The sequence below is a fragment of the Hyaena hyaena genome, unplaced genomic scaffold (assembly GCF_003009895.1).
Source record: "Hyaena hyaena isolate Hyena2069 unplaced genomic scaffold, ASM300989v1 scaffold_24, whole genome shotgun sequence".
Taxonomy (NCBI): domain Eukaryota; kingdom Metazoa; phylum Chordata; class Mammalia; order Carnivora; family Hyaenidae; genus Hyaena; species Hyaena hyaena.
The window spans coordinates 5490722-5503377 of NW_024080656.1; the positions used below are offsets into that span (position 1 = coordinate 5490722).

Here is a 12656-nt window from a genome sequence, read left to right on the forward strand (position 1 = left end):
ACACCAAATACCAACTTTTCTTCTCAGGAAGATCTCTGTTATGCACAGAATTGTGTCTCCCTAGTTTTACATGTTGGAACCCACACCCACAATGTTTGCAGATTGGGCCTTCCAGAAGTTTGAGTTAAATGAGGTCAGAAGGGCAGGTTCATGACCCAATAGGACTGGTGTGCTTCTGAGAAGAGAAAGAGCCACCAGGAGTGTGTACCCGCAGAAGACAGCCAGCTGGGGACACAGAGGGAAGGCAGCCATCCTGCCTTCAGGAGACGCTTCAGGAGAAACCAAACCTGTGGACAATCTTGTTGGACTTTTCAGTTTTCAGAATCGCGAGGAAATAAATTCCTGTTGTTTAACCCACTCTGTGTTATTTTGTTATGGCAGCATGAGCTGACTAATAAAACTGCTTTGTGAACAATGACTTCATTGCAGGATGAATGAAGGCTGGCAACATTACTTCCCATCTCAGAAATAACCTGGGGTCACATAAACAAGTGCCGATACACAAGTCTGCCACAATCCCTATCTCCAGACTTTCGCAGATAACTGCAGAAATGTTACCTACATGTGTCAACGATGGATGGAAGGTGGGGGAAGGCAGAGACAGAAAGGGGAGAGAGGGTTATTTTGTGGTTGCAAGGGCTAAGGTTTGCAGGTATACATAATCACTGCAAATTTAAAGGGGCACTGGGGCCATAAATAAACAGATAAGCCCAGCAGTATCCTAAATATAGAAATCGTACAAAACCAAATCTTTCAAATCTTGAAGTATCTCAAATTTATCTTCTAAAATAGGTCAAATTGTTCAAAAGCATCATGATTTAAAGCTTGAATTAGGTGAATTACCAATGTTGATGGCAGTTTCTTGTTTGTCCCCTGTAAGGATCCAGATCTTGATGTCTGCTTTCATGAGAGTTTCTATGGTTTCAGGCACTTGATCTTGTAATTTATCCTCAATGGCTGTAGCTCCAAGTAGCTGAAGATTCTGGGGAAAATGAGCCGCAACAATTTTAAGATTCTTTAAGAACTAGAGTATGTATATGTTTTTCAATCAGAGACTAAATGGTAATATGTAGACTTCGATGTAAATTCCAAGTATCCCACTGAGTTTTCTCTTAAGGATCCCTGACTTTAATATAGTACCTTGACATGAAACTGAAGATACCTATAGTACTTTACTCCTCTCTAAGGTAGGCAGCTGATTTTTAAAAATAGAAACAAAACAAAAAGCCATATAGAAAGGAGAAATCAAAAGGGAGTTAAAAAGGAGCAGGCAGCTACTAAAAAACAACAAAAACTATGGAAGATCAACGTAGCAAACAAGCAATCTTGATGACCTGTTTGAAAAAGAGTAAGAACAAATGCTTATGAAAAATAAATGCTTATGCAATTAAATTATAATTTGATGCGGTGTCAGAAAATGCGCACATAGCATATAATTAGAAACGCTGAGGAAGAGAGACATAAACCAAGTGATAGCATCAGTTTCTGTAAGAAAGAACAGTTTGGGTGATTTCCACATTACTCCCTACTGGTGTAGTAGAAGGCCAGAGTCTGCTAAAGATGGTTTGCTCACCAGCTGGTATCTTTCATACAAGATGGAACTGAATCAATATGTTCTGCAGAAAGCTCTTCTAATCACTCACAAAGAAGATGAATGGTTTCTACTCTCATCTTCCTAAATGAAGGAAAAGAGAACAACTTTGTGGTTGTTAGGGAAACCTGGCTCACCGCAGAGGTACAGGTAACGGTTCTTGGTCCCTAAATACATAGGAATGCAAACTGACATACTCAGCCACAATCAACTGATTCTTGGATTTTCTGGGCAAACTAACCACCAGGATGACCCTCTACCTCAACATTTATCTTTCTTTTCAAATTTTTTCTCCCTTCTTGCCTTCATTTTTGTTTTAAAACATCAGACAAGGACAGTGTAGGTAGAAGGGAAATCAAGTGCTAAGGATAATGTCTAAACTGGTAATAACAAAGGAAGCATTCCATTTTCTGTCTTCCTTCTAACATTAAGTTCTGTTTATTATTTACCAAAGTGTAAGTTTAAAATTAGTCCGAAGTCTTGGTAGGCCTGAGAAATAAGGTTAAAATATATGTAACATGAGTGAGTGAGAGAGAGCTTAGGAGTATATTACTCATGATGCTCTTGGCTATAAAAGAAAAAGTTTAACAATGGCTTAACTAAAGATTTGGTTTTCCTTCTGCAAGTAGTATTGAGACAGGCAGTTGTAGGCATTAGACTGATGGCTCAACTCACTTTCCAAGACTCTCTCAGTGTCTCAAGGTGGCTGCCATGGCTATAATTATCACTGCCACAACTGATGACGAGAATAAGGAGGCAATGGCAACTGTGTCCATCTCTTATTTGAAAGCAAAAGTGTTTCTAAAAGTCCTTAGCAGATTTCCAAATATGGCTGTATTTGTTTATTTATATTTACATGGCCATGTTTCACTATAAGTTCTGAGCTTTTCTAGCCTCAGTAGTGGGATGGCAAGACAGAAGGGGCATGGGAACGGGTGTTAAATAGTCTTTGCCACATTGCTTAAAAACAGATGGGCACGTGTAGGCATCGGTGTTTATGCACGTGAGCAAGTGTTTCTGTGTGCATGTACGTGTACAGAGGCACATGAGTCCTCCACTGCTCTGCCTGGAGAAACCCGGCTCATCCTCAAGACCAGTCTCAAAAGTTATTGCTTCCTTGAAGCTGTCTTCTAAAATGAGTCTTCCCCTCTACAGTGCCCTGACAGAAATTTGCTCATCTTTATATATCTTAATTTATCATATTCAGATTAACTGTCTAAATGCACGACTCATAGTTTTGTTCAAGAGGAGGCACCGCACCTTGTTTGTCTTTGTACTGTATCTCCAGAACATGGCCAGTCAGCATTCAGTGTTTGCTGAGTGAAGGGCAAAAAAGTTAAAAAATCCAAAATCCAAATATTATCAAGTATTGCTGCAAACTAGACCGTATTCTTTTCAATATATTACAAGTAAATTATATAGCTATTAGATACTCTTGATGCATGACTTCTGAGTTTATAATATGTAAGACAGGAAGGCAAATTCCCTTCTTTAAGGAGATAGTATTATTTTATTATCTTTAATGGGAAGCAGATTTGAAATCTATCATACCCTGATGAATAATTATCATCAAGAAGTTTAAGAATGAAAAGGAAGAACAGTTCAGCATCAACGATGTCAACATCACAATTGCTATATTTTAACATTTAGACAATGATTCTATCCATTCTTTCAGGTACTTTCAGGGCATCTGCAGCTAAGTCATCCTGGCCCAAATCCCAGAGAAGACCAGAATATATGAGTTCAAATGTCAAATATTCCACAGAAAGCATGATAAGGTTTTTTTTAAACAATCATGGGGACTGTTCGGTAATACAAGATTTTAGAACATCTTAAAATCTTTCAAACTATTTTTTCTTGTAATGTCTCACAAAATCCAGAGGTAATTAGATAATGAGAGAGCCAAAAAGTGAACACATTCATTAGAAATACATAAACAAGTATATTTGTGTATCTTGTAGCTCTAAGGGGAGAAATGAGCTCAAGAAGTGTACAGGCATACATTACCACACACAAGTCTAATAAAAATAAAATAACAGCATGGGTAAGATCCTTTTGAAGCCATATTTGAAAGAAGGAAAGCATCTGACTTTGCACAGGTAAAAAGGAGACATTTTTCAAACCAGGCAAAAATAACATGAGGACTAAAGAGGTAGGATCAGCAATCAGCATGCAGAGAAAAGTTATAAGCAGGCCAACTTGGTGGCTCTAATAACAGGATTCTCTCAAAAGGGTAATGAAACTGTTCTGATATTCAGCAAAACTGCAGTGGGTCTACGCTGAAGCCTACAAAAGAAAAACTGTGTCCCCAAGACTGTTAATTTTCCTTTTATCCTAAGAGCTTGTTGAGTACAGTGTTTACTAATTTTAGTGAAAGGCTCTGCAGCCTCCTTTCCTTTGGCCCTGGTGTCATTTATTGTGAGATTAAGATCTTGAGCGATAGGCTGTTTGCCCCTGGAAATTAATATCTTTAGCTACATAATGACCATTAGAAAAAAAGATGTGAACTTTGCGTGCTTTTCCTGATCATAACACAGGAGTGTTTAAGCCATAATCAATTTCATCCCAAACATGTATTACCTTACACAGATGGCCACTAATGGCCACTATGGGAATTACATATTCAGCAAGTGGTGAAACATGATAAAATTCCCCTGGCATTTACGGAATTAAAAAAAAAAAAAAAAGTCAAACAGTAATTTTACTTTCAAAATGTCACTATGCCAGAAGTTATAAAGGTTTCAGGTTGAGGACTCTTCGACATAATGTAGATTTAATTATCACTGAAAAATCATGAAATAATATTTATTCACCTAGTAACGCCCTCTACAATCTTATTTCTCTTTCAGATGTTCATAATGTATGCAGAATTTTAAAAAGGCATATAAATGTAAAGTCTCGACCCTAGTCAAGATGAAAGGCTTCATGCAGAGTACTTAAAACCTGTATGGTAAAATGTATCATGACGGTTTGGAAATTATGTTTTCCCCATTCATTGTATATTTAGCTAAATAACAGAACCTCAGAAGGACTTATTACCATATTAGCAAATGTTTGGTTAGTACTTAGATGACTTTGTATTTTTTAAAAGTTTGTGATAATGTTCTTAAATGATAAAAAGTTTAACAATCAAGCTCAAAACAACTTGGGCTTCAGATTACAACATGGAGTATTTGGCAGAAGTTTCTTTAAAGACAAAGACAGAATGTTGGTGAGCAAAGTTTTCCTACTAGAGTAAAATAGATAAATACTAGCAGCTTTTTGTAACCTATATTTCAATATGAAATAAGATTCTGACCAGGAAGAAATATTTTCTTACTAGAAAAAATGTACCAGACACTGCTAAGTGCTTACATTTATTAATTCAGTGAATAGCTTTGGGGAGGCTGAACAAGTAATCTAAGGTCAAATAGAGGTACGGCTAAGCTCCGTTGGTAAGAACAAAGTCCCAGGAATCAATACCCAAAGGCATCGAATGAGAAGTAAAACTGAGATTAAAAGAAAGGCAGAATTTTATTCAAATCATTAGGTTTTTAAGCATTTGTTTCTGTTCTTCAGTCTTTGGTCATGACTTTGTTTCTTTGAATCAGTTTCAGACTCCGTCCAGAGCTACCCTGCAAAGTGTACCTATTTCTCTGTTTCCATCTGCAGGCGTCTCTCCAAGCACACACGCACGCCTGCACTCATTCTTTCAGATACACTCCAAGCAGGTACTTCTGGGCAAGAGGGTGGGATAAAACAGTGGGTTCCTTCCTCCGGGGAATTTATACTTTAGAATGTACCATTAGTGATTCTTCGTTGGATTCCCCCTTGCCTTGTTTTCTGATTGTACCTCCTTTCCTTTTACTGGTACCTGTTTCCCCTATACCCTGGCTGTTTGGCTATGATCAAACCCCGAGTAACTAGCCATGAGGCCAGGAATCTAGAGTGGGGGTTTTCAGCATCACCTGGAGGGCTTCTTACACACAGATTTCTCATCGAGGAGGTCTGAGGTGAAATCTGGGAATGTGCCATGGTAACACTACTCTGGGTTTGAGGACCTCACTTTAATGACTACTTTTTTAGAGCAAGGTTGACAACATTTTTCTGTAATGGGAGAGAGGGTAAATATTTTAGGGTTTGGGGGTTGCTGCAACCCCTCAATTCTGTCATGGCATGAAAACAGCCAAAGATCATGTGGAGACAAGTGGGTGGAGCTGGGTTCCAATAAAACTTGACTTACAGAGCTAGGCAGTGGGTGCATTTGGCCCTTGTGCCGGAGTCTACAGACCCCTGGTACAGAATGATGTGAGCAGCCCGTTTCTGCACAGTCCATCTGGACTGAATGCTCTGGATATTTCCTTGTCTAAATCCTACCTTTCTTTCTTAGCCTGGCCTCAGATCCTCTGGTCCCAATTCTCTCTTCTTGCAACCCCAAACTACAGACAAAATCTTTTAACTGTAATACAGGGCTACCATCCGAGAAAAACAGTGTCCTCCCCAAATAATCATATTACCAAATGCTATACGCTACCTTAAAAGTAAACAAAACATTTTCTGCTGGTACAAGAGAGACACACAGGGAAGAGATATCTTCTTTAGTCTGGGTGGTTCAAAAACCCAATCCAAAGTGAGTTAACACGTGGCCTTAAATAGAAATTAAAACTTAGTTGGGGTGGGGAGGGGTGAGAGAGGATGGGCAAAGGAACTCCAAACAGAAGAAATCACATGTGCAAAGGCAGAAGTATGCAAAAGCATAGTGTATTTGAGACGTTGCTGTCCCGACAATATGGAAATAATACATGAGGTGAGGCGTGGTAGTGATTTTAATACTACTAATTTAGTAGAATTGTTCTAAGGATGAAATTGGATCAGTGGTCTCAAACTCTGAGTAGTAAGTTAGGAAAAAGATGGGGCTGGAAAAGCTGGTAGAGAATGGAAATGGAAGGGTCTGGATGTTATGTGCAGGGTTCCAAAGGCAAAGGTTATTTGGGGGAGGAGTTTTAGAAGAGGGATGGGATCAGATTTACACTCCAGAAAGTGTACTGGTGGTCAACTAGGGATAGATTAGGAAAAATTGAGGCCACGTGACCAGTTAAGAGTCTATGGCAGTCCTCATGTTTTTTAGCTTGAAAATATGGCAATCCTGGAATACAGATGTGCTGGTGGGTATGTGATTCTTAGTCATTGTATAACGCTGGCTTGCAAAGGTTGCCAGAGTCCTCTCTGTTCTGCATTCCACTGTGGAATTTACTCTTGTGGCTTTTAGCACATGACAATGGGGTTTTATTTAAAAAAAATTAGAGAGAATCTCATACTTGTTTCCTTTCAGTTTAAGTAGGGCTACAGAACCCTAGGACAAAGAGCGTTAAATCACTGGAATGGCTCATTTGCCTGCTTCTGGAGAAATCATGCAACCGGTTAATTTTCCCAAGGCCAAGAAGTACATTTTAGCTTGGTGCTTTTTGAACCACAGAAATCATATTTGAGTTCTCGTGCAGCCAACGGCTTGCGAAATAAGGTCAGAATTCACACACCCAGCTGAAAGGAATCAGGATTTGAGAGGCGATTGGGTGAAGCCTGCAAAAACAACATCCATCTTCTCTTAGCGAGAAAGCGGCACCCAGTGTGGAAAATCAACCACAAAACGCTCATCGGAAGAGATCTAGCGGGCCAGAGAAGAGAGGCATGTAAACAGAGATCTAAGAGAATCTTAAGTACTTTAAATATAAAGATAAGTTGAGGGAAAATCATGAAACACGAATTTCTACCTTCATTTTTAAGGTAAACAGGGTGAAGAGAGGATACCTCGTTTCCTACATGGACATGTCCTAACCATGCCATGCCTCTCAAGTGCTGATCTGGTGATTAGGCAACTACACGCTTGGTTACATTTTATCATTCAGGTTTATAACATTTTACATACATTCTTGCTTTCTTCTAAACCAAACCCATAGACTAACATATGGATTGTTAATATGGCATTTGGAATTAAGACCGAACTGGGATTTGAATCCCTGCTCTGCCAACCACTGGATATGTATCGTTCAGCAAGTAATTTTCCTAGGAATTTCAACATCAGCAAGGTAAGGCCAATTAATTCAGACTGAATAGGATCTTTCTGGGAAATGATCTTTACCTAGGACATTGCTCTATTTTTGTAACATATTCTGTGAATATCAATAAACCCAGTATTTTTCAGAATAAACAGAAATTATAAGAAAGTGGAGATCAAATATAAATAGAAACAGAAGTTATAACATTCTCTCACCCCAATGCATCATCTTGTGTACTCCACTTTATAGGCCCTTTAACTAAGTAATTAGGGTAAAGAGCGGAGGACCTGAGTTTAGTAAATGCTCAAAAAGTGTCAGGTCTCAGTAGATGAGCTGACAGGCTGCAAACATTCTTAAGCAAACATTAAAACAGGAAACTACTACAATTTTAAACCATGAAATCACTAGTACGTCATGTAAATTTTTGTCTAGTACATTTCAGTTTTTAGTACAAATGAAAGTGATATTCGCAGCCTCTAAGAATAGAAGTGGTAGTTTTATCTGAAAAGGCATTCCATTCTAATACAGAAGTTAACTGTGAACTTGGCAGTCATAGACATTCAAGAAGTCCTGTTTTCCATTAAGTTTTATATTTTTCTAGGAATCCTCGAAACCACTCGTTGCCACGTGTAGCAAACAGTGCTAAACTAGTGTTTAGTCACACTGAGTGTAATGGTTGATCGATATTAACGCCACATCAAAGCAGTCTTCATGGAACCCCAGAAATGGCAGCCACATTTGAGGGAGGAGTCGAGGAGATCATGGAAAAAAGATCACTACACCTCACTGTCCTACCTCAGTGACTCATCTCAGTGCCTGAGGCACTGTAGTCTGGAACTACACTTTTCAGTTTACAAGCGCACTGCCTGTCTCCCCGCACTGAAGCCGAACAGACTCTGTCCCTTTCCCTTGCTGTGGCTCAGAGCCTAGAACACAGCTGCCGTGTGTTCAGGCATGTGCTGATGAAGCTTTCGAACCATGTGCTTCTCACATTCAAAGATTAAATAACTAAGACGACAAATTTTCAAAATGGCTGTGTCCACATTTCTACAGAATGCATTCTTCAGAATTATTAGCTCTTTTCCCCCACAACATATCCTTAAATTAATCTTCAGTGACAACACATGTGATATGAGCATCCTCCATGTGTTGAAAACACGGACTATATTAGTAATAGGGGCCAGGCTTTCATTAGGCAAGCACCTACTAAATAAATTTGGCTTCTGAATAAACTATTTAATTGAATCGTTTATTTATTCATCAAATATTTATTCAGTAGTTAATACAGACCAGACAGACAGGCAGGCACTGGAAACACAGTGATGAATACCAGAAAAACAGTCCTTGCTCTCATGAGGCTTCTATCTAGTGGAGGATAGAAGTTACAGAAATTACAAAATGTGTGTGTAAAACATTGCTCTCTGATTTAGATTGTCAAAGTTGCAGTGTTCTGATTACTCTTCTATAAAAATTATTCTTTTAACATTTATTCAGTTTTGAGCGATGTGAGCAAGGGAGAGGCAGAGAGAGAAGGAGTTCCAGAATCTGAAGCAGGCTCCAGGCTCTGACCCATCAGCACAGAGCCTGACACGGGGCTCGAACTCACAAACTGTGAGATCATGACCTGAGCCGGGGTTGGCCACTTAACCCACTGAGCCACCCAGGTACCCCTAGCTTGATTACCCTTAAGCTCAGAAATGATCTTCTTTGTTTTTTTTTTTTTTTTTAATTTTTTTTTAATGTTTTTTATTTATTTCTAGGAGAGAGAGAGAGAGAGACAGCGTGAGCAGGGGAGGGCCAGAGAGAGAGGGAGTCACAGACTGAAACAGGCTCCAGGCTCTGAGCTGGCAGTCAGCACAGAGCCCGACGCGGGGCCCGAACCCACGAACCGTGAGATCATGACCTAAGCGAAAGTCAGACGCTTAACCGACTAAGCCACCCAGGCGCCCCCGAAATGATCTTCTTTGAACCATAATCTATTAAATGAAACTGCATCAGCTAAGTTGCCATTTTTTAAAAACATATTTCACAATCTATGCCTCATAACAAGAAAAAAAAAAAGAAAAAAACCCAATTTGATCACCAGGGAAATACTGCTTCAATCACTGCCCACTATTATATCTCACTCTGTTTTCTATTACTGCTCAAGATAAATAATTTGCTTTCATAAACACTAGAGGCAATTAGTAGGTGATCTGTGTAATGCTAAAGATATAATTGCATTTCTCTATTGAAGCAAATAAATATAAAACGTTTTCAGAAATCTATATTTACCATGAAGGGACACCCTCCCATTTCAACCGATCGTTTAATTATAAAATCTTCCCTGATAAGATCAGAGCCCTCTGTACTATTAATTTTCAAGGGAAACCGGCAACAGAGTACGAAGATGAGGCCAAAAAAAAAAAAATTGTTTCAGAAAGACGTTAGAATCAATGTAAAGTGACAGATCAAAGAACAAGGTGAGAAATTTCAGAGAAACCACTGCTAATGAAGCATAAAGCTCCATAATTATTCCGTTACTTATCTGTAATTTCTCCTGACCAGATACATATAAATGAGTTCTAATGGTTTTAAAAGTCGGATTTTAAAAAATGCAGACCAGCGTTATATAGTTGGTCACATAACCTAATAAGTCCAGATACATGAATTGTTTCTCAGAAGAAGCAGGTTACAGTACACAGAGCAGGTCAGGTGCACTGTCTGAAGGAAGGGGAAGCTAGGTTCTCACAAGCGGTGGGGAGCAGACGCAGAGCTGTTACTGTCCACACAATCCACAGCGATGCTACAATTCCCCTTCCTAGACTAGGTCAAGACACCCCGAGTATCTAATATGATTTCAATAATCCCTTTTGCATTTTAACTATGTGAACCTTCTTGTTCCTGTATGATTTTGTCTTCTTTGGAATCAATGTTTTTTGCCTCTTGGCCTACATTTGGTAATAGAAAAAAGATGTTTCATCAACATCTTGAAACAACCCATAGCATTAGATTTTTATTTTTATTAAATCCTGAGATGTTTACCATCTGAATGCAAGTGTTGGAGCCCAAACTGTCCAACCGTCAGCAGAGGTGATGCTGATATTTACAGATGGACATAAAAGTCCTAAATCCTCTCCTCTAATGACTGTCAATAGGGATAACAATATCCAGAGGACTTTTTCAAATCTCTTATACATTCTTCTTTCCTTTAGTGCCCTGAAGGGTGAAGGGAAGGCTTTAGTGCTCAAATTGCTGGGAAAGAAATGTAACAAAGCACTGTGCCAAGGGACCAGTCATTATCTTCTTGGATGTTCTTGGTCTATTTGGATATTTTTTCAGCTTAGGCTAGGAGTTACTGCACCCAAAGGAATAAGGCTTCAAGTAAATTTCAAAAACTGAGTTACTTTTTTGAACAAACACTGGAGGGATAAGATAGTGAGTAGGATTTAAAAGTACAACCTTAATCATTTGTAAAATTTTCACTTATTTTGGGACATATTAAAAATATTCTCATTTTCAGGAAAAGCTCTACAGATCTTTCAAATTTTGAATGTCTTTAATGTAACACTACCATTAACATGTCAGCAGCATTTTCATTATTAATTCAAATATGTTCAGAATCTTCTACAGGACCATAGTGATGATCTGGTTTTTCTTTGAAAAGTGAAAAGCATTGAGGGGCGCTTGAGTGGCTCAGTTGGTTAAAGCATCTGACTCTTGATTTCAGCTCAGGTCATGATCCCAGGGTCATGGAATGGAGCCCTGAGTCCGGCTCCACACTGGGCATGGAGCCTGCTTAAAATTCTCTCTCCTTCTCCCTCTGCCCCTCCCCTGCTCACGTGCATGCCCTCTTTCTAACAAAACCGAAAATCTATAGTATTTTGGGAAGCACATCTTCTAAAAATTTCACACACAGATAGAATATTATATGGTTTTCAAATAGTGCTCAGTGAAGTTCCAGAATCATGACAAGCTCCTCACTGATCAAGATGAGGGCAAGATGCTGAGGTTGAGGGGAGAGCCAATTTGAGGCTCCTGCCTACCCCTCCATCCATTAATCAGAGCAACTCTGCTTGTATCTCTCATACATATTATGATTCAGGCAATATTTTGTTTGGAAGATGCGTTTTGCTCTCGAAAGAAAGATTTAAAAACCACTTTCATGGTTTGCAATTCACTATCTATATGCTAAATCTAATATTGTGGTCTACCTAAAAAAACAGATTGCAATCACATAAGAAGAGGCTACGTAATCCACATGTCTCATTTAAAGTAGCCAAAGAATGCCAGGGTGCCTCAGTCAGTAGAGCTCAGGTATGATTTTGGCCTTTGTTTTTGGCTCAGGTATGATTCCAGGGTCGTGGGTTCAAGCCTGAGCATGGAGCCTGCTTAAAATTCTATCTTTCTGCCCCTTTCTCCCCGCTCATGCACTCTCTCGCTTTCTCTCTAAAAATAAAAACAAACAAAGAAATAAAAATAAATAAAGTAGCCAAAGAAGCAGCCAAAATGCTTGACCCTTAACACTATGACAGCTAAACGTAAAGCCCAAGGCAGTGCTCCACCAGGACCCGTGCTCGGCCATGTGGAAACTTGCCTCGGCATGTGGTTTTAATGTCAGGCACCCATAATTCCTATTCAACACTAATTCCAGCTGATTTTAACCCAGAATGCACACTCAGACCAAGGAGGGAGTAATAGCTCCCTGGCTTCGGGTACGTTAAAAACCCTAGAGTCTTCAAATGATCAGGGATGGGGAAAGCATTTTCAGAAAAACAGCTGTTAGTTACAGAGACTCTTCAGTATTATTGTGCCTGTTCTTTTCCCCTAAAAAACCCTCTGACTTCCTTAAAGTGGTAAAATAATCTTTTGGGATTCATTTTATTTTATTTTTTTATTATTAATTTTTTTAATGTTCATTTTTGAGAGAGACAGCACAAGTGGGGGGGAGGGCAGAGAGAGGGGAAGACACAGAATCCAAAGCAGGCTCCAGGCTCTGAGCTGCCAGCACAGAGCCTGATGTGGGTCGCAAATGCATGAACCAGGAGATC

The 12656-nt window shown here is 39.2% G+C and overlaps 1 protein-coding gene across 2 annotated transcripts in view; it reads right to left on the reverse strand.

Moving 5' to 3' along the window:
* Positions 1-12656, reverse strand: part of ATP8A1 (ATPase phospholipid transporting 8A1) — a 232473-nt gene that overhangs the window by 96955 nt on the left and 122862 nt on the right. For both annotated transcript variants that reach the window (XM_039226991.1, XM_039226992.1), the window contains one exon: positions 844-982. In XM_039226991.1, the coding sequence (XP_039082922.1) occupies positions 844-982 (139 nt within the window). The remainder of the gene's footprint in view (positions 1-843; positions 983-12656) is intronic.